This window comes from Microtus ochrogaster, chromosome 4 (genome assembly GCF_000317375.1).
Source record: "Microtus ochrogaster isolate Prairie Vole_2 chromosome 4, MicOch1.0, whole genome shotgun sequence".
Taxonomy (NCBI): domain Eukaryota; kingdom Metazoa; phylum Chordata; class Mammalia; order Rodentia; family Cricetidae; genus Microtus; species Microtus ochrogaster.
In genome coordinates this window covers 70822686-70844918 of record NC_022011.1, presented here as the reverse complement: position 1 = coordinate 70844918, position 22233 = coordinate 70822686, and the positions used below count along the sequence as shown (strand labels likewise).

Below are 22233 nucleotides of genomic sequence, written 5' to 3'. Positions count from 1 at the left end.
AAGCTGGCTTTGTTTGCTCAAGCCCGGTCTGAGGCCCCAGAAGAGGTTAGGCCCTCAGAGGGGGAGGGGAGGCATGGGATGTGGAGGAGCCTGTCAGATGCGGACCCAAAGAGGAGGCGGCTTTTGCAAAGAAAAGTTAAGCATATCATGGGCACACTTGAGGGGTGGGGATTTGGTTTGAGATACTCAGATAACTGTAGTTATAGGATTGTATTTTGAAACATTTACTCCATTGATTAAGATTTGAACCCACCACTCAGTTTTAAAAGACATAAGGTAGTTTGATGAACTCATTAGTGGATGAGCAATCGCAAGGCAGGAAGATAACAATTTGCAGAGACATGGTGGCAAATACGATTCCGGAGGCAAGCTGTGCCACTGAGGTCCTCTGAAGAGCATGTGTGGACAGGGCAAATGGTCCCCATTTCCTTCTGTGCTCACCATGCCCACAAATTGTCATAGCTCTTACGTCTGTCTGTCTTCATATTGCCCAAATCCCCCCAATTTAGTACAATTTAAGAATTTACCATATAGGTATTGGCATCTGTCTTATAACCTCATGGTATTTCAGAGTTAAAAAAATATACTTAGCCAAGTATCTCCTCTTTTGAAGGCAGAACTAGATTTCTCTAGAAGAAACAGCAGAGGCTGGGTGTGGTCTTGCATGCCTGTCACCCTGACTGCTCACAGACTGAAAAGGGAAGGTTGATTCAGCTCAAAGATTTGAGCTCAGCTGAAACAGCAGCAAGACACAATCACAAAACAAAACCACCCAAAACTAGAGCATAAGCTACTCCTATTTTTTCCTATTTACTTAAAAAAGATCATGGTGTAGATAGAGGTCTTAGATAGAGGTCTTATTTGGAAGGACACAATGCAGGTCTGGCTGGGAAACCCTGGTTTTGTGGTTGAAAGGAGTGCATGTGGCAGGTACAGTCCTTGAGGGTGGCTCGAGAAGGCCCCACCCTGGAAGCAGAGTCTGGGGGCTCTAAACACAACCCTTTCAGGAATGGGCTGCAGACTCAATTTTTAAACCACAAAGCTCGGAGGGTGAGGTGTCCAGAGTGAACAAAGAGGGCGTGAGGTGTGCTCACCAACTTTGCCTCCTCCAAGGATGGAAGAGGCTTTATAGGTCAGTGGAGGGGGGAGGGGTAAAGAGGGGGAAACTGCTGGACCAAGAGCAGGCATTGGAGGTTCCCCATCAGAGGCCTGTAGTCTGAGAAGCTCTGATGGAAACAATTTATCTAAACCCTGCTCAGATCTGAGGAGCAAAGTTCCTCAGGTGGCTCCCTTAGGTGTGACTGCTAGGCAGCCTTCTGTACAAATGACATTGCGGATTCACCTGTAGCCGTCGATTTTGTTCTCTTGCTGGTGACGAATAGGAACTGATGTAAATTGGTGAAGGTTTGCTGGAGCCTGTGTGAAAAGAGTTTATTAAATTAAAACTATTGCTTAGTATACCAGTCCACCAGGTTGTATAGCTCCTGCCTTCCCAAGTGCCAGCCTAGGCAGAAGGGCAGCAGCCCAGGGTCCCTGGATATGGACAGCACATCCCGAGCCTAGGAGGCTAGCAGCAAAAACAGGCCATGTGTGTTTGTGTGGAAGCAAGAAGCATGAAAACGCAGGGCCCATCCAGAGAGGGGCCGTTTCAAGCCCTGCTCAGTCTTGGGGGCTTCCGTGATAGGCTTGGAGCAGTAGTGTGGCTCCCTGTGCTGAACAGCATCACTCTGCCAGGGCCTTGAGCCACAGTGTGAATCAGAGAATGCAACATCAGAATGCACCTCGTGCCTTCAGAGCAGCTGCGAGTCAGACCTTGGCTTCTGGAAAGGGCAGGCACAGGTGTGTTCAAAGCAGGGAGCTACAGAGAGGCACAGTCCCGGGTCTGTTAAGTATGGTTAAGTATGTAGTAAACGGAGAAGCACTCGGGGATTCGGCAGGTGTCTCCAAGAGCCCAGCGCTGACTCCTGATCACATCACTAGCTGCCTTTCTACCTTTCTACTACTGCTAAACCTAGCAAAGATTTTAATTTTTTAATAGGGAAAATAAAGCATATTCCAAGCAAATGAAGTTTATTGAAGCAAGCAAGGATAAAGGGAGCACGCTCAGGAGGCAGGCAGACTTTGCGATGAAGCAGGCTGCTGCAGACCCGTGCTGCCTGCGCTTCAGCTCCTATGTGTGCTCCCTTCCACGCAGAGCCTGGTATTTGAGATGTAGCATCTGCGATTTTCTGAGCTATTAATTGCCATGGTAACTATACTTGATTAGTAAATAGTTCTGTGGAATCACAATTTCAAAGACAACAGCAAACTCAGACTCCTCCCCCAGCAGTAGTTAAGCTGCCATCAGCTTTCATTTCTTTCTTTTTAATAAATAGGTATTTTTCTCTCCCTTCCTCTTTTTTTGTTTATTTTGAGGAAAAAGTACTTTTTGTTTTGCAGTAGTTCATGACTTGTTCTGGAGTCGTTTTAATTTGCTAAATTTTTGAGAATGGACCAATTACCTTTGGGTTGGCAACTTTAAAATATTTTTATACAGTTTTCTGAACCGAACATAAAACTATTAATACTATAATATTATTTCATTCTTAAAAAATAACCATACTTGAGAAAAAATAACCACACTTGAGGAAAATCATAAGTTAGTCTGTAATTCACTCAAACTCTATCCCATGGAGATGTAGATGGGCTCAACTGTTGTTAATCAGTGTGAGTTTAGAAACTCGCCAGTCTGGAGGGTCTATGCGGGGCCCAGGAGCTACACTGGGCCCGTGATTCTGATGCATACATAAGGGACTCGTGCTGGAGCAGGAGGAGACAGGAGCATGGGAATGGCACCTGGGATAGCCAGAGTGACCACTGGCTCCAGCCCTCTCTTATCGGTGGTCATCATATCACGGTATCAGTTTGACTAGTTTAAAATAAGCAGAAAAGGCAACAACCCCGAAAGCAGCAGGGAAGGGACAGATGGAGACATGGTTTGCTGCTGGGGGACCGTGTCATATGAGCACGGGCTAGTTAGTTCCCAGGACACGGGCTGAGCGCCCAGAAATGCGGTCCCTCCACACCCAACTAGCATCTTACCAGGGTACAGGCCTTTATGAGTGGCATCCCCTTGGCTATTGTAATACTGCATAGGTGGCTGGGTCCTATCGTATTCAGAGCGAGGCTCTCTGATCCCTAACAGTGCTGGTGAGGAGGAGGTGCTGCCAACTGAAGGGAGAGGCAAAGGAAGGAGAGGGGAAAAGAGAGAGAGAAGTCAGATTGTCAGCTCCAGAAAACAAAGTGCTTATTAGCAATGCTACCGTCAAATCAGCTCTTAGAGGGTGGAGAGCAGCCAGACCCCAGGACCATGAACATACCCTACGTCCCCATACCCCCGAGAGTGACATCTGGGCCCACCCCCCCAGCTGCAGCAAGAGGGTGGCAGGCAGAGGTGACTCAGGGACTTGACCCAACCTTGGGGACTGAGTGGAGAAACGTAAGAGCCAATCACAGCTCAACTGCTTACAAACCCCTCTCAGCACTTCTGTATAGATATTTGGTATCATACATGTATATTATATGGCATGCTGTGATTTTTGACATTTAAACAATATCTGTATGTGTCTAAAAGAGCCTAGTGCACAACATTTATAGTTCTTTTTATGGTAGTCTAATGTCAGGAGATCACGTGACCCCCTAGCCCAGATGACTTCTGATCCTAGCCTAGGCCACATATCTGATAATGACTAGCCATTTACCAAAAGGGTCCCCTTTGGGATGTTTTCTTTCTTTTTTTTTGGGGGGGGGGGAGAGCCAGGAAGAAAGAAACAGGTCAACAGGTCACATGAGTTCCCCCTCCCCCTCTTCCCCTCAATAATGGTGTGGTTTGTAAGAAAGCTAATTACGAATAAGTGGCCACATCTTTATCTGGTTCACTGGAAAGTGATGGTCCTTCAGTCTTGGCCCCAAGCCTGCCGAGAGCCCTGCAGGACAGGTCGTTTGTGCTGTCACCTCACTGACACCGAGCTGCCTGCGTTGACAGGGTGAGCACATGTAGCCATATTTCTGTGCTATGTCACTTCTGGGAAGAAGGCAGGGCAGGAGAGACCAGCTCTCCTTTGGGGTGACACTACCAAAGCAGGGGATGTGCTCATAAGCGGATCCCTCACCAGGGCTGGAGGAGGATCAGCCCTACCTAGGGACTGGGGTGGGGCCACCAACACGTCTGCTTGTATGTTTGAAAGGTTCATGTAGCAAATCCATTGCAAAGTAGCTGGGTGTTAATCTGTTTGAGATGACTCTGTGCCTGCTCGTAAGCCCCTTGTCTGGTAGCCACCCCTACTAGCTTCCCTGACAATCCCTATTCCCAAGTCCTTGGACACACTGAATATTTTTAATAAAAGAACAGTATAAAGGCTTCTCTATCAGGGGTATCCAAAACAAGCAAAGTTCTTGTTGAATAAAACAGCTCATAATTTTAAAGCAAGACCTATCCACCACACAGAGTAGGTGTAGATAACGTTTAAAACAAAAAATCCAAACACCAAACTAAACAAGAAACTCCCAGCACAACCGTAGCCATGCAGTCATGTGGCTGGAGCCCCTGGCGAGATATTAGTCTTTTTGTCCACATTCGTTCCCATGAGCAATAGGACTGTCAGAGGCGGCACAGTGGACAACAGACAGTATGTGTGAGGATGTGTGGTTTAAAGCCGAATCAAAGTAAGAAGCATCTCTTTTCCTGTTTCATCCAGGCAAGAATTAAATTCATGGGGCCTGGTTTGACTTTGCAATCACAAGGTTTCTTTACATGTAACTTAGTGTGAAACTCAAAACATTCTTTCCACTAAGCGAACAGGTGGGAGGCACAGTTGCTAAGACCTCAGCTTAAAGTCCAGGAACTTTCTAGAAAGCCACAGTGTGAGGAGGGGTGGTGGTGGTACGTGAGTCTGCAAAGGAGGGGACTGGGAAGTGCCACAGCAAAGCTAAAAAGGCCTAGGTTCAAGGAGCCTGTTCCTGAGAAGTTTCATCAAGAAAACTGAGAAAAAAAAAAACCCCAAAAACTCCGTGCACAGTAACATCAGCAGCAGCAACAACAAGGAGACCTCAAATTATGCAGAGTTGGCAGATCACAATGACATTCCTGGTCAGCCAGTGCTCTTAAATTACCCTCCACCTCCCAGGGCACTACATCAGGTTATGGGTCCAGATGGTCAAATGCAGATACCAGGGTACTGCCCCTGCTCCAAACCACTGACATCTGTTTTGTGAAGCAGCATCCAGGCATCCGGGTGTGGAGACAGGCCCTGTTTTTTTTTTTTTTTTTTTTTTTTTTAATGCACTGCAGCGGATGTAAGCTGTATTATCTTTTAAATGGAAGAAAGCGGGCTCTCAGCAGTGCAACTGTCAAAGCAGGCTCTTAGGTTGATGGGCAGTGCTGAAGGGGACAGGCTGCATCAGCTCCCGCTCAGCTCCCGCCCCAACAATGTTCTGCCACACAAATGCCCACTGACCTGACTGAATGATGGGCGACATCTGTTGGTTGGTGGTGGACAGAGAAGGGTGTGATTTGAATCGGTCTCGCTCTAGCGTGGACACAGGTGTAATAAAATGGTTCTGATTCCACCCATCCTGGAGTTAAAAGGGAGAAAGCAACGTCTCAGAAGGAATACAGCACTTCATCGCAGTAAGTGATGGAGCATGTGCGCTGTGAGGAATGCTGATCGAGGCACAACTCCCCTTGGATGTTTACCTTTTTGTAAATGCTCCGGAGGTCCCGATACTGCCACAGTGTATTTAAGACCTGGGCTGCTGCCTTCACCACTTTCAGAGAGGATCTAGGGAGAGATGGAGATTTAATGAACATGACTACTCCCTGAGAGGCTCAGGCGGCCAAACAGCAGCCGAAGGGGCAGGATGGGTATGTGCAGGAAGCGGAATCCCGAGAAAGGCAATGGTGCCTTCTCACCTTTGCAGCACAGGGGGATCCCCTGAAAGCTGTTACCCACACCTCCAATTTCTCCCCTCCCATCTCTTAAACTTGTAGCTTCCACATTATTGTTGTATCCAATGGTCAGGCCTCAACCTCATCCTGAGTAAGAAGGGGCCTCTGACTCTTTCCATATCTCCTTCCACTTGGCTGCGAGTAACCACATGCTTGCTTCTGGAGACTTATGTTCTGGTTACTCCTTTCCCTGACACCGTCAATCTTTACTTCTAAACAAGTCATTTAGATACCGCAGACTCCCAAGTGTACTCTTCCAGCTGGAGCGTAGGTCCGGCCCCCAGCCTGCATCTCTCCCGCTGACCACGCCCACACTGGATATCTAGTAGTTATCCCCAAGCACCTGAAGTCCAGAGCAAGTTCGTGGTGGTCTCTGGTTTCTTCCCTGCCTTGCTATGACCTCTGTGGATAAATCCTATCGAGCTGTCTTTCAACCCCATCAGAAATGCTGCTGCTGTCTTCAGCACTGTAGCTGCTGCTCCCTTGTCTTTAGTCTCTCTCTCTCTCTCTCTCTCTCTCTCTCTCTCTCTCTCTCTGTCTCTCTCTCTCTCTCTCCCTCTCTGTGTGTGTGTGTGTGAATGAGGTCATGCTGATCTTTCTACATATCCTGCCTCTGCTTGCTGCTCTCCAACAGCTTTGGTTTCACTCAGAGGTGGAGACAGCTGACCTACAAGGTCCTGTTGCTCTTTGACTCTCCCCTTTCCTCCTCTGTCGTACCAGCTCCATCTCAGCCACACTGGGTTCTGCTGCTCTTCCCCAGCCCCAGCACTGTTCTCTTGCCAAACCCTCTGCTTCCATGCTTCTGCCCCAGAGAGCTGCACTGCCAGACCCTCCTTCTCCAGGTCTGCTCCCTACTGTTTCCACGAGGCCTTCCCAGGTCACCGTTTCCTGACATGCTGTCACCTTCCCTGACTCTGTCGTTTATCCCTGTAGGCAGCATTACTGAGCTCTGCTGCTGTTATTCATGGGGCACCTCATCTGCCTTGGCCCTGGAATGCTGCTTGTGACCTGCTCACTGCTGTGAGCCTGGCACTGAGAACAGTGCCTGGATATACAAGAAGGCAATAAACATGGGGGAAGAACCAACCGCGAGGGAAGAGAGATGCAGGGAAACCAACCACAACTTGATCTGGTTCAAGACTTTCTTCTCCCTTTTCCTTTTTTTAAAAAAAAGTACTTATTTTTATTAATGTGTATGAGTAACTTGTATGTATGCATGTGTACCATGTACACGCCTGGTGTCCTCAGAGCACAGAAGAGGGTGCTGGACACCAAACCCAGGACCTCTGCAAGAGCAGTGAGTGTTCTTAACCAGGCCATCTTTCCAGCTTTGCCTGGTCCAAGATGTTCTGAATCTTTGGCTTGGAATAAGAGATTAGATTTACACACATATTTATGTGTATATTGCACACATGCAATTCATGCATGCCTTGTCACTGGCTCAGCATTTCTATAAGGCAAACTTTTAAGAATACGTAAGGTGATCATATGACCGTGTGTGTGTGTGTATGTGTGTGTGTGTGTAGAGACGGCAGAGGGAGCCAGTGGAATGGGATCTTAACTGCCTGAAATGCTTCATCTTCTTAAAAGGAAAGGCAGGGTGTGGTGGCTTACTTTTGTAATCCTTGAACTCAGAAGACTAAGGCAGGAGGATTGCTATGAATTTGAGGCCAGCCTAGACTACATAGAGAGTTTAAGGTCAGCCTGGGCTACAGAGTAGAGCTTTATTTGAAAAGAAAAAAATAATCAAAACAAACAGATCCTATGCATTTGTTAGTAATGAAATGCAAAAAGTGCGAGAAATAAGGAGGCTGAAAGGCAATACTGTTTATGCTGAGAGATGTGGCTTCTAGCAGGGAAGCTATGGTTTCCTCTATTTTAAGAAGAATTCCTTCAGCGGTATCAGCTGTAATGTAAACCCCAGCACTGCTTTCCATCTAGCTAATTAACAAAGCGTCCCCACGCACCGCACCGTGCGTTACCAGGGCCAAGCTTTGTTCTTGTTGTTAAGGATACAACAGTAGATAAAAGGCCAAAGTCCCAGCCTCTGCGGGAGTGAGGGCGCAATAGCAAGACTCAAATAACACACGAGAGGAGTCAGTGCCAGAGAGAGAACGTGGAGGGGAACGGGGTGGAGAGGGAGGGGTGCAGAGAGGCTGCTGACCGACTGTTTGGAGAAGGCACTGGAATTTCCACTTCCATTTGCTGATCTGACACTAAGACAGATTTAGTCACAGCTACAGCCTGTGACAAGAAGCCTCTATTTTGCTACTGATTCGTTCTGCCCACTTGTGCGGCTTCATCTGTTACTGTCATCCAAAAGCAGAGGGAGAGATGTGACCCAGCCCAGAGCACACTCATGCAGAGTGGCGGTTTTCATGCTTCCTGGGCACTCGGCAGCAGCATCGATCTCCAAAACGAGGATTTAAAAAGACATTCTTGCAGAATGGGACTCAGGCTTGGCAGAGCACAAGGTGAAAACCGAACAGTGCCCCTGACTGTCCCCTTCTCCTGGGAGTTGACATAAGTGTCAGCACCCTGGTGGCCACAGCCCGGGGGCTGCAACTCCCCGAAGTTCCTATGTACGAGTTCTAGCTCTCAATGTAACGGGGTTGGAGAGGCAGCCTTGGGAAGGACCACTCGGAAGAAGGCCTTGCACGTCAGAATAAATAGTCACTCTCTGTAAACTAGAAAGGGGCTTGCACCAGACATTAAATATTGGTGCCTTGATCCTTGATTTCACAGGTGCCAGAATTATGGGAAATAAACTTCTATTGGTCATAAGCTGCCTAGCCACAGCACTCTGTTACAGCAATGTGAGTGGACTAAGTCAGAGAGGGAGTGAGGTACACCACAATAAAGGGAACTCCGCTGCTGAGCAACACAGAAAGAAATCCTCATGTTAGACACGCATCCCCCACAAAGGCCCTCACCCCAAGACGGTCCAAGGACTGAGGTACCACAGAGGCACCACACACTTGCCTGTCTCCTCTGCCTTTGGTTATGTTCACGAGCTTCTCTATCCCTCCCGAGTCCGCCAGCGCTTTGGCGTTCTCCATGTTTTTGCTGGTGACCTCGTGGAGAGCACAGCAGATCGCTGCCACGGTCTCATCGGACAGTATGCTGGGGCTGTTGCCGCCAGGAAGCCGGTTGACCAGGTCTCGCATGGCGTATTTCCCTGCCGGGTGCACAAGACCAGGGTCAACTTTTCACAGGCGCCAGCTTTCTGTTACTGTGGCTGAAAATCCCGATAATGTGAAGGTTTTAAGAAACAAACTTCAAAAGAGACGTGAACAGGGAAAAAAGTTGGAAGCCCACAGTGAAGAAGAGACGCACAGATGTGACGTGACGTGACTCTGAGGGGGCATTTACTGTCACGTCACTTCAGCAAATGACCGCTTTAGGAAACATTACTGTCACTTGCTGGGAAGAACATAAATCAGTGCTCAGGAGTCCGCTGGATGTCGGGCCACATTCTACAGTAATGGCTGTAATGAAATATTAGGTCATTTTATTCTTGGTTCCAGTGTATCAAAATACTTGAATTTCTGCTCAATGCTTTTAGAAAAAAACTTTGAATCTGGGCCAACTAAGGTTGCCAAAAATACATTGCATTAAATCTTTCTGGGTGAGTCTAGCAAGTTAGCTGAGAGCAGCCACCCACTTTTTAACAAAGCCGAGGTTACGTCGGCTGACCTGGCACCAGCAGTTAACCATAGACCAGTGTCTTTAAAAGACGCATTATCTCTTCCAGGTACCAAGCAATAATAATGAAGCACGTGACAAGATGGGGCTGAGGGAGTGCGTCTCAGCCAGGGAAGCAATTTATAAACACCCAAACAGATAATCTCCAGCTTTTTCAATTTCAATTACTAACTGACAAAGTGGGATAAATGCACTACAAACAAAAGTAATTAACTAAGGCGAAAGTAAATATTTTCTTAGGTCCCCGCCATGAAAACGGGCTTTCATCAAGGGGCTGATTCTCTGCAGTGTGGAGGCAGCAGGCGGGTCCTGACTGCACGTGTGTCGTGTCCTGCACATCACAGGCAATGCTCGGTACAGCAGAAGTGGTTATAAGTGGGGAGACAGCAGCGACTCTGGAAGACCGGAAGACAAACGCGGGTCTGGAGGATGGTGATGGTGACTTCTGGATACTCAAAAATGGCCGGATGTGTGATGACATGTGACTAGCCACGGGTCTTAGCAGTGGAAACACAGAGTACATGTCTTCTCATAAGAAATTCAGAGAGTATAGATGTAACTTCTAAGTCTAGCTCGGGAGGCTCTGAAGGAAGCGTGGGAATTGGGCAGGGCTGGGCCATTGAGAGGCTCAGTGAGACTTCCTCCCTGCAGGACTGATCTGCCTCAAAGAAAGGAAACATTGACCTGGACATTAATAATTTAAAGCGGCATTTCGGCCAGGCCAGGCGAGAAGGGCTTTACCTGCAAGTCACTGTGTTCCATTCAATTTTTGGTTGCGCTTTTTTTGTAGGACTAGGCTCGAACCTAGGGCCTTGTGCATGCTGTGCAGTAGTCTACCAGGAAGCTGTACTGCAGCCCTCTTGTTACGTTGAGATGGGTCTCACCACTGCAGATTGACCTAAACCTACTCTGTAGGCCATGCTGGCTTTGAACTCATCATCTTTCTGCTTCAGCTGCCCAAGTAGTTGTGATTACTGACGTGCTCCACCAGGCCATGATCACAGCTAGTATCTTTTTTTTTGTTGTTGTTTTGTTTTTTTCAAGACAGGGTTTCTCTGTGTTGTCCTGTCTGTCCTAGGACTTGATCGGGAGACCCAGGCTGGCCTTGAATTTGGAGATCTGCCTGCCTCTGCCTCAAAATGCTGGGATTAAATAAAGGCCTACACCACCACTGCCTGGTAATCACAGATATAATTAAAGCTAAATATTATTCTCATTCTCTCTGTTTCTCCAACCCTGCCTCCCTCTATCATAGCATGTGTATTTTTAAAATAAATTGGGTCTAAGTTCACAAAAATCCATAAAAAAAATCCATCCTCCCCATGTTTGAGTGGATGGAGGGTACTGTCCTTACTTCCTCTAACAGTGACACTCCAGACATCACCAATTTCCTTCCAGACACCAACAGACAGAGGTAACTCCTAGTACCCCCCAGAAGCAGGAACTGAGTAGCAAGTGGCAGGGTTCACAGGACATTCTGGGCTATGAGGTCAACGAGATGAAGGTTCAGAAGGGAGATTCCGGCCCATGGAGCTCCCTTTTCTGTCACCCCTCAAACTGTTTGGGATAGGGCAGTGCTTAGAGACCAGCAAGCTGCCTGGTATGCAAAGCTGATAGAATCTCATTCTTGGCTCTCTAGATGTGCTGCTGTGTTCACTCTCTGGATGTGCTGCTGTGCTCTCTCTCTCTGGATGTGCTGATGTGCTCTCTCTGGATGTGCTGATGTGCTCTCAGACCCAAGAGCAAAAGCCTCCTAAAATATCGTGTCCTGGTGGTCTAGTCCTTCTGTCCCTTCCATCCTGACCCTGCTGTGGGATGGCATGACAGTGGCTTGTCTCTGGGTGAGCATTCAGACCGGGGAGGGAAAGCTACACAGTATTCACACGGCTTCTTATTAGAAGATGACAGTGTTGGGGAATCCGCAGATATCAGCACAAATACTGGGAAAGGAAATTAAAATTTTTCTTGTTCTTGCTGCTCGGGATATAACTTCTCTTAGGGAATAATGACACCAAATTCATCAAGCAGTGCTGTTATGTCACCTGGAATCGCTGGCGATCCGACTGTTCTAAAAATTTACCTTCTCAGATCAATGTTAAATGACTGAGCCTGCCTCTCGTTGAAAAGGAGTAGCGGAAGAGCAGGGGCTCCAGACACGCCAGGGATGGAGCAGCAGGCTCAGGTGGAGTTTTGTAACTACCCCCGTTCCTTCCTTTGCGGTGTCCCCTGTCACCAGTCACGTACCTATGAGCTCCTTGTTTCGAACATCCAGTGCCATGTTCCTCAAGGCGGTGGCCACAGAAGACACAACTCTGTCATTATCCATCCTCAGAAGCTCGACAAGGATGGGGAGCCCTTTCTCTTTCCGGACAGCTGCCCGGATGTATGCTGCAAACTGGTGGGCAGAAAAAGGCATTAGTGACTAAAACGTGGCGATCCAGTCTCACGCGCTACTTTAATCTGCAAAGATAAATGAATATATGTTTTTCTCTCCACTAGAGATTAAAACAGTGCCACCATTTGGGTGAGAGTCAGGTTGGAATGGCTGATTTAAAGAAAGCCCTCAAAGCCTAAAGATCTCAAACCACCATCTGTCAGACTTCTGTGCGAGACAGAGAACGCAGGATTATTTTCACACTCAGATATAGAAACACGATTAAGGAAGGAGCCCATTTTCTTTGAGTTGGCCCCACGCCAGGTCCAGAGGCTAGAAGTAGGTTGGCAGAGCCAGCCCCTCAGCATCCGTCAGAAGGGAGCCTGGCTCCACTGACATGACTGTTTTTAGTACATGCTGCAACAATATTGGGAGTTTGGTAACCAGTCGAAAAGATTGCTAGAAAAATTCCTGTACTCGGAAGAAAGGGAATTCTCCACAGACACCAGGCACTGTAATTCATACCCACAGCCAAGGCAGGTTTGGGTGCAAAGGCATTCTCCCTCAACATTAACAGCTACCTCTGTGCACCCTGTGAACTGGAAAGCAGTACTAAGCTACTAAAGAAACAACAGCAAAGTAACATTAAAAAATAGACCAGGACAATCCCAAGAAATTGCTCAAGTAATAGCTAATATTTTCCTACTGCGGACAGAGCACGAAGACAGATCCATTGGCTCTCTGCGATTACTGTCAAGGTTAAAATACATGATTGACCGCCCAGTTTCTTGAATTCTAACAGAGCAGATTATCTTAATAATAATATGTGTAGCAGGAAAAGATGCCTTTCAAAGATTCAATTAGCAGTCATTGTTTAAATGATAGCTTTATTTTCCAAGTCAAATGAAATCTACAGGGAGGAGGTACGGTTTGGTTCGAGGTTTGAACTGCAGACAGCACTGGGGCAGTGTGATCCTGAGACTGCAGGCACCGTTTCCACTCGAGACTGCCCAGCCCAGTCCAGCCCAGAGAGCCTTTCCCCAGAGAGTGGTCCCTCGATTGTATATGTAGCCATGGCTACCTTGTGGGTCATATATATATGACATATATAAGAAATATATAGTTCTTAAATTTTAATTATGTGCATGTGAGTGTGAGCACCCAAAGAGGCTGGAAGAGGGCAGCAGCCTCCCTGCAGCTGGAGTTGCAGGCAGCCAGCTGTGAGCCGCCTGACATGGTGCCGGGAATCAGGCTCCTGCCCTCAACAAGCCTTCTTAACTGCGCGCCCGTCTCTCTAGCCAAAGGTCTGAGATTTTGAGTGACTACTTTTGATATTAAAAACCACTTAAATACAAAGTTTGTATCTTAAATTGGCTTGTCATGTGACGTTTACTTACTGAATAATCCCAGAAATTAAATTCTACAAAACTCAATCACATGAGTTTTAATTATAATTTTAGTCATGAAGTGATTCTTTGGCTATGCAGCAAAAACCTCTTCGCCAGGAGCCGCCCTTAGTCTTTGTCCTTTTGCTCAGTGCTCCCCACCACCTGATATTCACCTCCTCCCACAGACAAAGAGGCTGAGGTGCGGGCTCCTCCACCTCAGCTCTTGGGAACCGGGGTTCTGAGAATTCAGTCAGCCCCTAGCACTAAGCTATTAGCACCTTAGCAAACAAACAACCACACAGGCATCGCTAACACCAGACCACACGAAAGAGCGACATATCCAGTCCCGTATCTACTAACAGAGTTCGGTCATGGAGAACAGGGTCCCAAAAAGCCTCATTTTAGGTGGGGTGGAACAAGGAGTCAGAACAAGCATTGTAATCACCCTGTCACCACGCACACAAGGACAGCCTGGGAAGACGAGAGGTGATATCAAAAGTTCTCAGACATGGTGGTAACAACAGGAAACCGTTTCCACGTCCACAAGGAACCCCAGCTCTACTCTTCCCTGTCCCCCTGCCCCCCGTCAAGCCACAAAAGTGACCCAACAGTGTCTGGTTCATCTTGTTTTTGTCACTTTGTCTGCTTAAAAGTTCAGTGCTCCCTCCCCTGAAGCTCAGCTTCCAGGTCTGGATGTGACAGCCAGCTCCGAGGCCACCACTCCTTGTCCTGTCTGCTTTGCCTTAGAGCAGCTTGCAATCTGAACCCACAATGTCCTTCCCTCAAAGAAGACCTTTCTCCTGCTATCCTTCTAATCTCTCGGTTACCTCCTCCCCACCGTCCTCAGACCCTGTGGGCTGTCTGCTCACCCTGCAGGAAGCCTTCAACTCCACTCTCCCCTGCTCCTCCCTTGCTCCAGGCCAGGCCACACAGTATGGATCCTGGGGACACTACTCTGTTGCTCAAGGGTGTCAGATTCTCAGGGAAGGGGCTCTATCATATTCCTCTTAGGATGCCTGGAGGGACTCCTCGTCTCCTCCCCACACCTCTTAACCCCCTTTTGTGGACACACCCTATAATCAAGTGTGTCCCTTCAACCACCATGGCCAGTCTGACCACAGGGACAGAAAGAAATGTGGACAAGGAGGAAATATCCCACCTTCCAGTTGCCAGCAGAGAGGTTCTGGAGAGATCCGGCAGAGCCTTCCAAGGTGGCCGGGTTGGAACTTTCTGCCAACAGAGTCAGGTAGGGTTTTACCACCGACGGGTGCCACAGCATCTCCACCCCTTTGGGGGACTTGGACAGTCCAGGGATAGGCCCGACTCCATCCCACTGAAAGACAAGCGGCACACACTAAGTGAAAAGGGAGCGAACGACATCTGACTGCAGACAATATTCATCTTGCTGGACTCAGTTAGGCAGCAACAATCTTTGTGCCAATGATGAACTCCTCATTCTCCAATAGATAAAACTACAGAAATAAAATGCTAACTTGATCCTCCTGTGGAGTTCTCTTTTTCTTCTTTTTCTTCTTCCCCCAGCAGCTGGGTTCCGAGTCTTTGCTGGGAGACTCTTTTCCTAGTAAGTCATCCAGTTCGTTCAGTCCAAGCAGCCGGGCCTGCGGGACTTCCAGCTCCAGCCGATATGACAGGTTCCTCAGGGTACACACACAGTTCTCCACTGTCTGAAAGCCAACACAGTGTGTAATTAAAAACATCACCGCAGACACTCTGGCACTCCACACACCAACGGGGAATAAGCGCAGAATAAAGGAAAGTCCTGCTGTATGTACGCAGACGTGACACAATCTAAGGAAAGACGGACAAGCACTTTTATGGGCCCAGGTGCAGCTGTAAACCGAAGCTCGGGCTGACTTAGACGCATCGTGCCCGTTCAGTGCCACATGGCCCTCCTGATGCTGCAGCCACACCCCGGCCCTGAGCAGATCCTCAGTGGGACAGCAGTGCCCCCCCCCTCCCTGTCTGGGAACCGGTCCTGTCACCAGGCCTGATTTCTGCTGCCCCCTCAGCTTCTTATCTCCCATCTCTGAGGACTAATTTCCTTCTGTGGACATTCTGCCATCTGCATCTGGGTTTTTGTACTTTAGGTATTAATTAGGGGCCACTCAGGTGTCTAAAGTCAAGGTTAGGGCTGGCCCGCCTGGCAAGTTCTCCTTCCCAACTTGCTGTTTCTCTCAATTTCACCTGCAGGTCTTCTGGTTCAAAGAGGCTCGAATAAAAACTTGGGTGTTACCCTGCCCCACCCACACCCATTCTCCCCGAGGTGATGGCTCATTCTCCTCTCTCAGACCTAAGCAAGCACACCTCAGAACTCCTGCTATTCTAGCTTTGTCTGCCTATCTTCCACAGGCCCTGGGGCAGAACTTACTAGGGTGTCACAGAGGAAACAGGAGGACACAGAAGATCTGGGGTGGGGCTGAGTTGTATCTGTGTCTAGGAACAGGAAATGTGGCAAGGAAGAGAGTGCAGGGCTGTCACCTGGAAACCACAGAAAAATCCTGGACCCGTGGGAGGTCCTTTACCACAGTCATCATGTTTCCATGGTTCCTGGCCTGCTAAGTGGCCACTCGTCCTGTGATCCGGAGAGTGGTTCCATGCTCTAGTATTTCAGAGGCTGGATTGACTGCAAGCAACTGAATTCAACCGTCACCTGCCACTTGTGCGTGTAGGCGGCTCAGAACTGACCTTGCTGTCGTAATCCGAGGTGTTGACACACGTGTGGATCACATACAACAGCGAGTCCACCAGCCCTTCACAGGACCGCATGTGCTTGCGCGCTTCTTCCCCGGCAGAGCTGAGGTTCCTGCATGCGTGGAGACACGTGGGAACTGCTGAGATCAACGACTCACCCAAGCCTAACCTGAAGAACCCTACCCGAAAATGGCGGCCAGAGAGCAGCCACTGCACAGTGACTTGGTGACTTGAGATACTTCGGAGCCTGAACTTGGACATCCGAAGCATTTTCGACATTGGCCAGAATGTCATACCCACAGATGGAGAACACAACCCCAATATTCGCTGAAGTCATTATTTAGTGGTTAGCTTCATCAGCCTCATCACAGGAAGTGGAAGAATAGAAACAGCTGTCTCAGGGTTGTGATGAGGAAGAAATGAACTGTACATTAAAGCAAATGGAAAAGTGGCTACCACATAGAAGGCAGGATAGCGGCCATAAAGGTTAGGGGTCTGTTTTTCCTTTTACGTTAGCTATTAGTTATGTATTCACATCTGATTATGTTAATGAGCCACATGAGATAAAACCTTAAACCATCAACAAACAAACTCAAACAGCCCCAACTTTTAATCCCTTCAATTCCTTTTGGAATTGAACCCAAACAAAAAGCCTCAAAATTATTTTGGGTCTCATTTATTTGAGGTCTTGTTTTGTTTTCTTTGCCGTCACTCAAAAATGGATAGCAGATTATAAGTCTCTTTTTCTCCGTTTACAAGGGTTCTAAGATATTAATACTGATGTCAGGCATACTGGTTTACACAAGTGGCATTTACCGAGGACTACAGCAGATCACATATGAGTCAAGGTGGTACCCTGATCTGGGTACTCACTGCCTAATGGGCTGGCTGGAGAGGCTGTGGGGGTGGTGGTGCCACACTTCCCTGAATCTAGGGATGCTGTTCCCGGCTGACCACAGGCTACATGACCCACCCAGGAACAACCATACGAGTTCCTCCTGTCACAGTGCAGAAGGCTTGGAAACAGAAGCACAGGCCCTTCTCCCTATGGCTCAAACTGCCCCAGAGGTGTTCAGATGTCTTATTTTGTTTATCTTTTCAGGGCTGGGACTTGAACTCAGGGCCCTGTGCACGACAGTACCATCCGCTCTCTTCTGCAGCTGAACACTGCAGCTCACAGTGAAACTGGGAAGCTGGGCTCTGCAGGTCCCCTTGCCATTCTACCAAGGCTTCTGTTTCATGTGCCTAAGTAACACAAGGCTGGGGACCAGCATCAAACGTGAGTGGGGAAGCTAACAAGGAACTGATCCGCAAACGGAAAAAGAAACACAGATTTTTATGTTATAGGTAAGGATTAATGGGACAGCATTGGGCCAACTTATTTATAAACTAAAAGGCGATAGTTGTTTAAGTCACACAACTCTTCACTTCTCTTTTTTTTAAAAAAATATTTATTTATTATGGATACAATATTCTGTTTGCATATATGCCTGCTAGAAGAGGACACCAGACCTCATTACAGATGGTTGTGAGCTACCATGTGGGTGCTGGGAATCGAACTCGGGTCCTTTGGAAGAGCATGCGATGCTCTTAACCGCTGAGCCATCTCTCCAGCCCCCTCTCTTCACTTCTCTTTAAAGAAGTGAAGTTACTTTTAAAAGTAACAAAACAAACCAGAACTTCAGCGACCATAATTGAACTAAAACAAAAACCAGGCTGCAGGTCCACAATAAGTCTGTGATAGTCAGAGAAGACGCTACTACAGTAGAAAATGCTAGAATTGCCACTGTGCTGTCAGGCTAAATGGGCCTTTCTAAATAATTCATGGAAGAGTCATACGCGAGACTGTTGCCTTGGGGCCACCAGCCTGTGCTCACAATGTTTCCTCATGCCATGACAAAGTCCACACTTCGCTATGAAGAAGAACCATCACCTTGGGGAATGTTAGCCAGATAGCGCCTTCTACAGTCAACTGACGCAAGCCACACATTTGTTAACCACGTAATTAATTGGGAAGAAAGTACTTACCTCAGGCAACCTGTCGTGTTCCGCAGAACCAGCGAGGTCTGAAACTTGATTTTATGATCATCATCAAAGGAAGAGTTATTCCACCCAGAGTGTGGAACGATCACAGTGTTCGTTAAGGTTGAGAGAGCATCTCGAATGATTGTCATCTTTACAGCATCGCATGACGATAAATTCCAAAGAACTCCTACAGGGAGAAACTGTAAGTGAGACTCGCCCGAGATTCTGAGTTTCAGAACAGAAGCGATCAGGCGAGCTCTAACCGATACGAACCTCTCCAACTGGCCTGGGCTGGACCTGTGGTAAGTGCGACACACACACATACCGGCTTCAATGAAGTATATCAGCCTCAAGGCTCACTTTCAAGGTTTAGAGCCCCAATCATCTATTGGGGAGACAACTGTGGGCTTTGCAAGGCAAAATAGCAATTCCCAGGGGTGGGGCGGGGCAAGGGCGTAACCCAAGTATAGGGGTCCTAAACACAACATGGTCCTGATTTTCAGAAAGCTTGCTTTTCTTGCATTGTCCGTTAGACTCAATGGCTAATATGACAAGCCTCTAGAATTTATGACTTAGACAAAATTTCTTTCTTTCAAAAGATTGGCATGGTTCTCTTCATGAAGCCTCCTTTCCAGTACTTTTTAAAAATTTTCATTTCATCAGCAAGAAGGCCCGCTTCAACAGAGTCCCTGGAGTACAGTGTAGTAGAGCGCTGTACAGCAGCCAGCAGCGTGGACGGCCACTGGATTTACTTTGTTCTCCTCTTTATGGGGCTTTATTGCCGTGCATTTGAGAAGTCTAAGTTACTGCCATTCCTCTTCTGACATAGGAGAAAGCAATAACTGAAGAGCGTTAACTTATTGCCATAACTCCTGATTCATACAGAAATGGGAAGGAATCTGAGCAGTCTGTCATCTACTCTGATAGCATCTGCACATCAACGCACTTTCTTAAGTGAGGAGGAAGGAGCTGGAGAGGTAGGTGGCTTTTCTTCGCCCAAAAGTCTCTCAGGGCCCCACACTCCTGATGAGCTTGTGACAAGCTTCTCTAATGGCTTCACCCAAAGATCAGCACTGGGCACTTGTAGGCCTGTGGAGGGAAGGGCTGACAATGTCTGCCTCTGTCTATGAGTCTCTGAACAGAACGGGTCAAGCCAGACTGAAGGCTGCTGCTTCAAATGCTGTGGCCCAAGGAGCCAGACTGAGCAGCCTTCTCTGGATGTAAAGTACAGGGGGAGGATAGAGAGCACAGAGTAGGTTTGTCTCTGTGGGAGGAGGGGAGAAAGCCAAGGACGGGGGACGAGGGACCCAAGGGCTGCCTTTGCCACCATTCCTGTGCTGTAGAGATGCGGTCAGTAATGGAGACTCATGCTGTGTGTACTGGGCTCTGCCACGGTGCCTGTTCCTCTCCTCTCCTCTTGCACTTGGCTTTGATTTCTAGACCTCATTAATTTGGTTTCTCAGTCCCCTTCCCCAAGGACTTCTACCCTTGGTCTTTCCCATCTCATTCTGAGCATAGCCTCTCAAGACTTAATCTTGTGTGGTACCCATTTAGTTGGACCTAGGCGAGTTCTCCTTTAAAGAGGGTGGTTTGAAATAAAAGGGAGATTTTGACAGCTAAGAATCTAGAAGATAAAGACCTTGTTTTGTTTCTGAAAGCTGATTCTTCTCACTTTATGTGACCTTTGTTTATATAACTGTATGAAGGCATAGAGACTAAAGTCCCACTGAGAAGTCTGCACGGATGTTCACAGGTGCTCAGGAATAGAACTTCACCTCCACTGTCAGGGTTACTTCTCTATGGAATGTTTTGGGGTAGTGGTTGGGTTCTCGGAGTTTGGCCAGATTGTTTATTTGGGAAAGAACTGACTCCAAACATGGCCATACTTATCTTTGCTCCACAGTGGCCTTGACTGTCAATCTCTTTTTCCCATGTAAAAGACAGTAGCTGAACATTTTCTTAGGGAGAAACACTGGAAGACAATGATAGACAAGACCTGGGAGCGAATTCTTGGTTGGTCTGTGCTGACCAAGGAACAAGAGAAAAGGAGGGAGACGAAGAGCGGCTTGAGGCAGAGCAGGGTGAGGGCAAGGCTTCAACAGTCCCCGCTAATGCAGTGATCACAATGCTGCTGGTGGCAACTACCCAGGAGCCAGCTACAGTGGCAGGCAGCACACAGCTCCCTGGCCATGGATTGGGGAAAATGGCATTACCCAGAAACCACCCCCGCTGACAACTCTGGAGCACGTGATTCCTAACATGACTGCTGCAATTTGCTTTCTGTCAAAGCCTTTCAGGTTCCTTACTTCACAAAATACAACCCCTGGGACAGGTTCGTTTCCCAATAAACTGCTCCCGTCTTCCCAGAATAATGCAGTCCAGTCACGTTAACCACAGGGCAAGGTTTATACAAAGCAACACTCATCATATCAGAGGCTGTAGGTATAAAATCAGAAGACAGTGTGCCCCTCACTGTCCATGGGGTGGAGGTGGTGATTCTAGGTCCCCTCTGTAGTTACCAAAGGTGGACAGAAGCCCAGGTTCCTTGCCATAAAGTGGCATTTGTAGTGCTGTGTAGAATCTATGCTCACTGTCATGTAAATGCTGCATCTCTCAGCCACACGCCCAAGGCAATGTAAACTCTATGTAAATATTTGATATACTATGATGTTTATTTGAATTTTTGCTCTTGTATTATTGTTTTGTCAGTATTGCTCTGCTGCTGGTTGGCCCTGTGGATGCGCCTTACAGACAGGAGGCTATCTCTTTACTTCTGCATGAAACTAAACAGCTGCTCCGGAACCATCAGGTGAAATCACAGCCGAAAGAAGGGGGGTTCGGGATGAGAAATTACCTCATGCTGGTTCCAAATTCCCTTGTTTTTGGTCCTTCTGCCTTCATTCCTAGCTACTCCTAAGCTTTACTTCTGGCAAGAGGGTATTTTCTATATTTGAAGAGTCTCCTGTTTTTTTTTTTTTATTGTATTGAACTAGAATTTTCCTTTTTCTCCCCAAGGATACAGACTTGTTACTCGACAGTTCGTCAGCCATCAGCTTGGGATCGACATCAGAGAACTGTCTTCAAATGAATAAGAACAAACCATCATCACCTGGTTTATGGTGGCTTAATTCTCCATGTGCTTAGAGCTAAGATGCCCCCAACAAATTAACTTTCCCACCTGACCACTTTATAGACGTGCAACTCTAAATGTGGCTTTTCTGAAAGATGAACACTTACGGAATGAGGCACATGTGGGCAGCTACCTAACTATGAGTTCCCTTTCATGTTTGGTTACACATGTGCAGGCTAGTAGGAACCTGCACACACTTGCTGATGGATTCATCGTAGGTCTTGCATTTGTGTATAAATTCCCCTTTTATTTTTTGCCTATCAGGCTTAGAGGATGGGTTGTGACATTTCCTGGAACAGCATCAAGAGCGCCTTTAAGGTCCATCACTGCAGAGACAGGGCCTGGACAGCGGCCAGACTTCGGCAGCATCTGCTGGTGGATAGAAGCTGTTTGTCCATGGACACCACCCTGTGCCACCACCCACCACCCACGTCAGAAGAGTTGTACCACGGCACTGGAATTCCCTTCCCTTAGACTGTGCGCAGAAAGGAACGGGACTGCCAAAATAGTGAAGGTCAAGTTGTTTAAAGACGTGCACCCTCTGGGTGATGAGCCAGATCCTCCCCCAGATAGGGTTTCTCTGTGTAGCAGCCCTTAGCTGTCCTGGAACTAGCTCTGTGTAGACCAGGCTAGCCTCGAACTCACAGAGATCCACCTGCCTCTGTCTCCCGAGTGCCCTAATTAAAAGTAAGCGCCATCACTGCCTGGCTGATCATGTTATCTTTTGATCAACTGGGGTGACTTACTGGTTATAAAATTGACCTATCAATGAAATTCATTCATGCTTTCATTTCTGTAATGAAAAAAATTGGTTCCATTTATTCATGACTTGAAAAAAGGAGATTCTGGTTTTGCCAAGAATGAGGTATTGAAACGACCCACACGGCGGCACCTTTTTGCCCCATGCTACACA

The 22233-nt window shown here is 47.7% G+C and overlaps 1 protein-coding gene across 14 annotated transcripts in view; it reads right to left on the bottom strand.

Annotated features, from left to right (window-relative positions):
- Positions 1 to 22233, bottom strand: part of Pkp4 (plakophilin 4) — a 208356-nt gene that overhangs the window by 1163 nt on the left and 184960 nt on the right. For 11 of the 14 annotated variants that reach the window (XM_005346435.3, XM_026778572.1, XM_026778568.1 and 8 more), the window contains 10 exons: positions 18194 to 18377; positions 16160 to 16277; positions 14947 to 15138; positions 14613 to 14786; positions 11936 to 12086; positions 8969 to 9164; positions 5735 to 5819; positions 5496 to 5613; positions 3082 to 3210; positions 1343 to 1416 (listed from right to left, as the gene is read on the bottom strand). In XM_005346435.3, coding sequence (XP_005346492.1) covers positions 1343 to 1416; positions 3082 to 3210; positions 5496 to 5613; positions 5735 to 5819; positions 8969 to 9164; positions 11936 to 12086; positions 14613 to 14786; positions 14947 to 15138; positions 16160 to 16277; positions 18194 to 18377 — 1421 coding nt within the window. The remainder of the gene's footprint in view (positions 1 to 1342; positions 1417 to 3081; positions 3211 to 5495; positions 5614 to 5734; positions 5820 to 8968; positions 9165 to 11935; positions 12087 to 14612; positions 14787 to 14946; positions 15139 to 16159; positions 16278 to 18193; positions 18378 to 22233) is intronic. The other 3 variants (XM_026778575.1, XM_026778570.1, XM_026778571.1) reach the window with 1 other exon arrangement.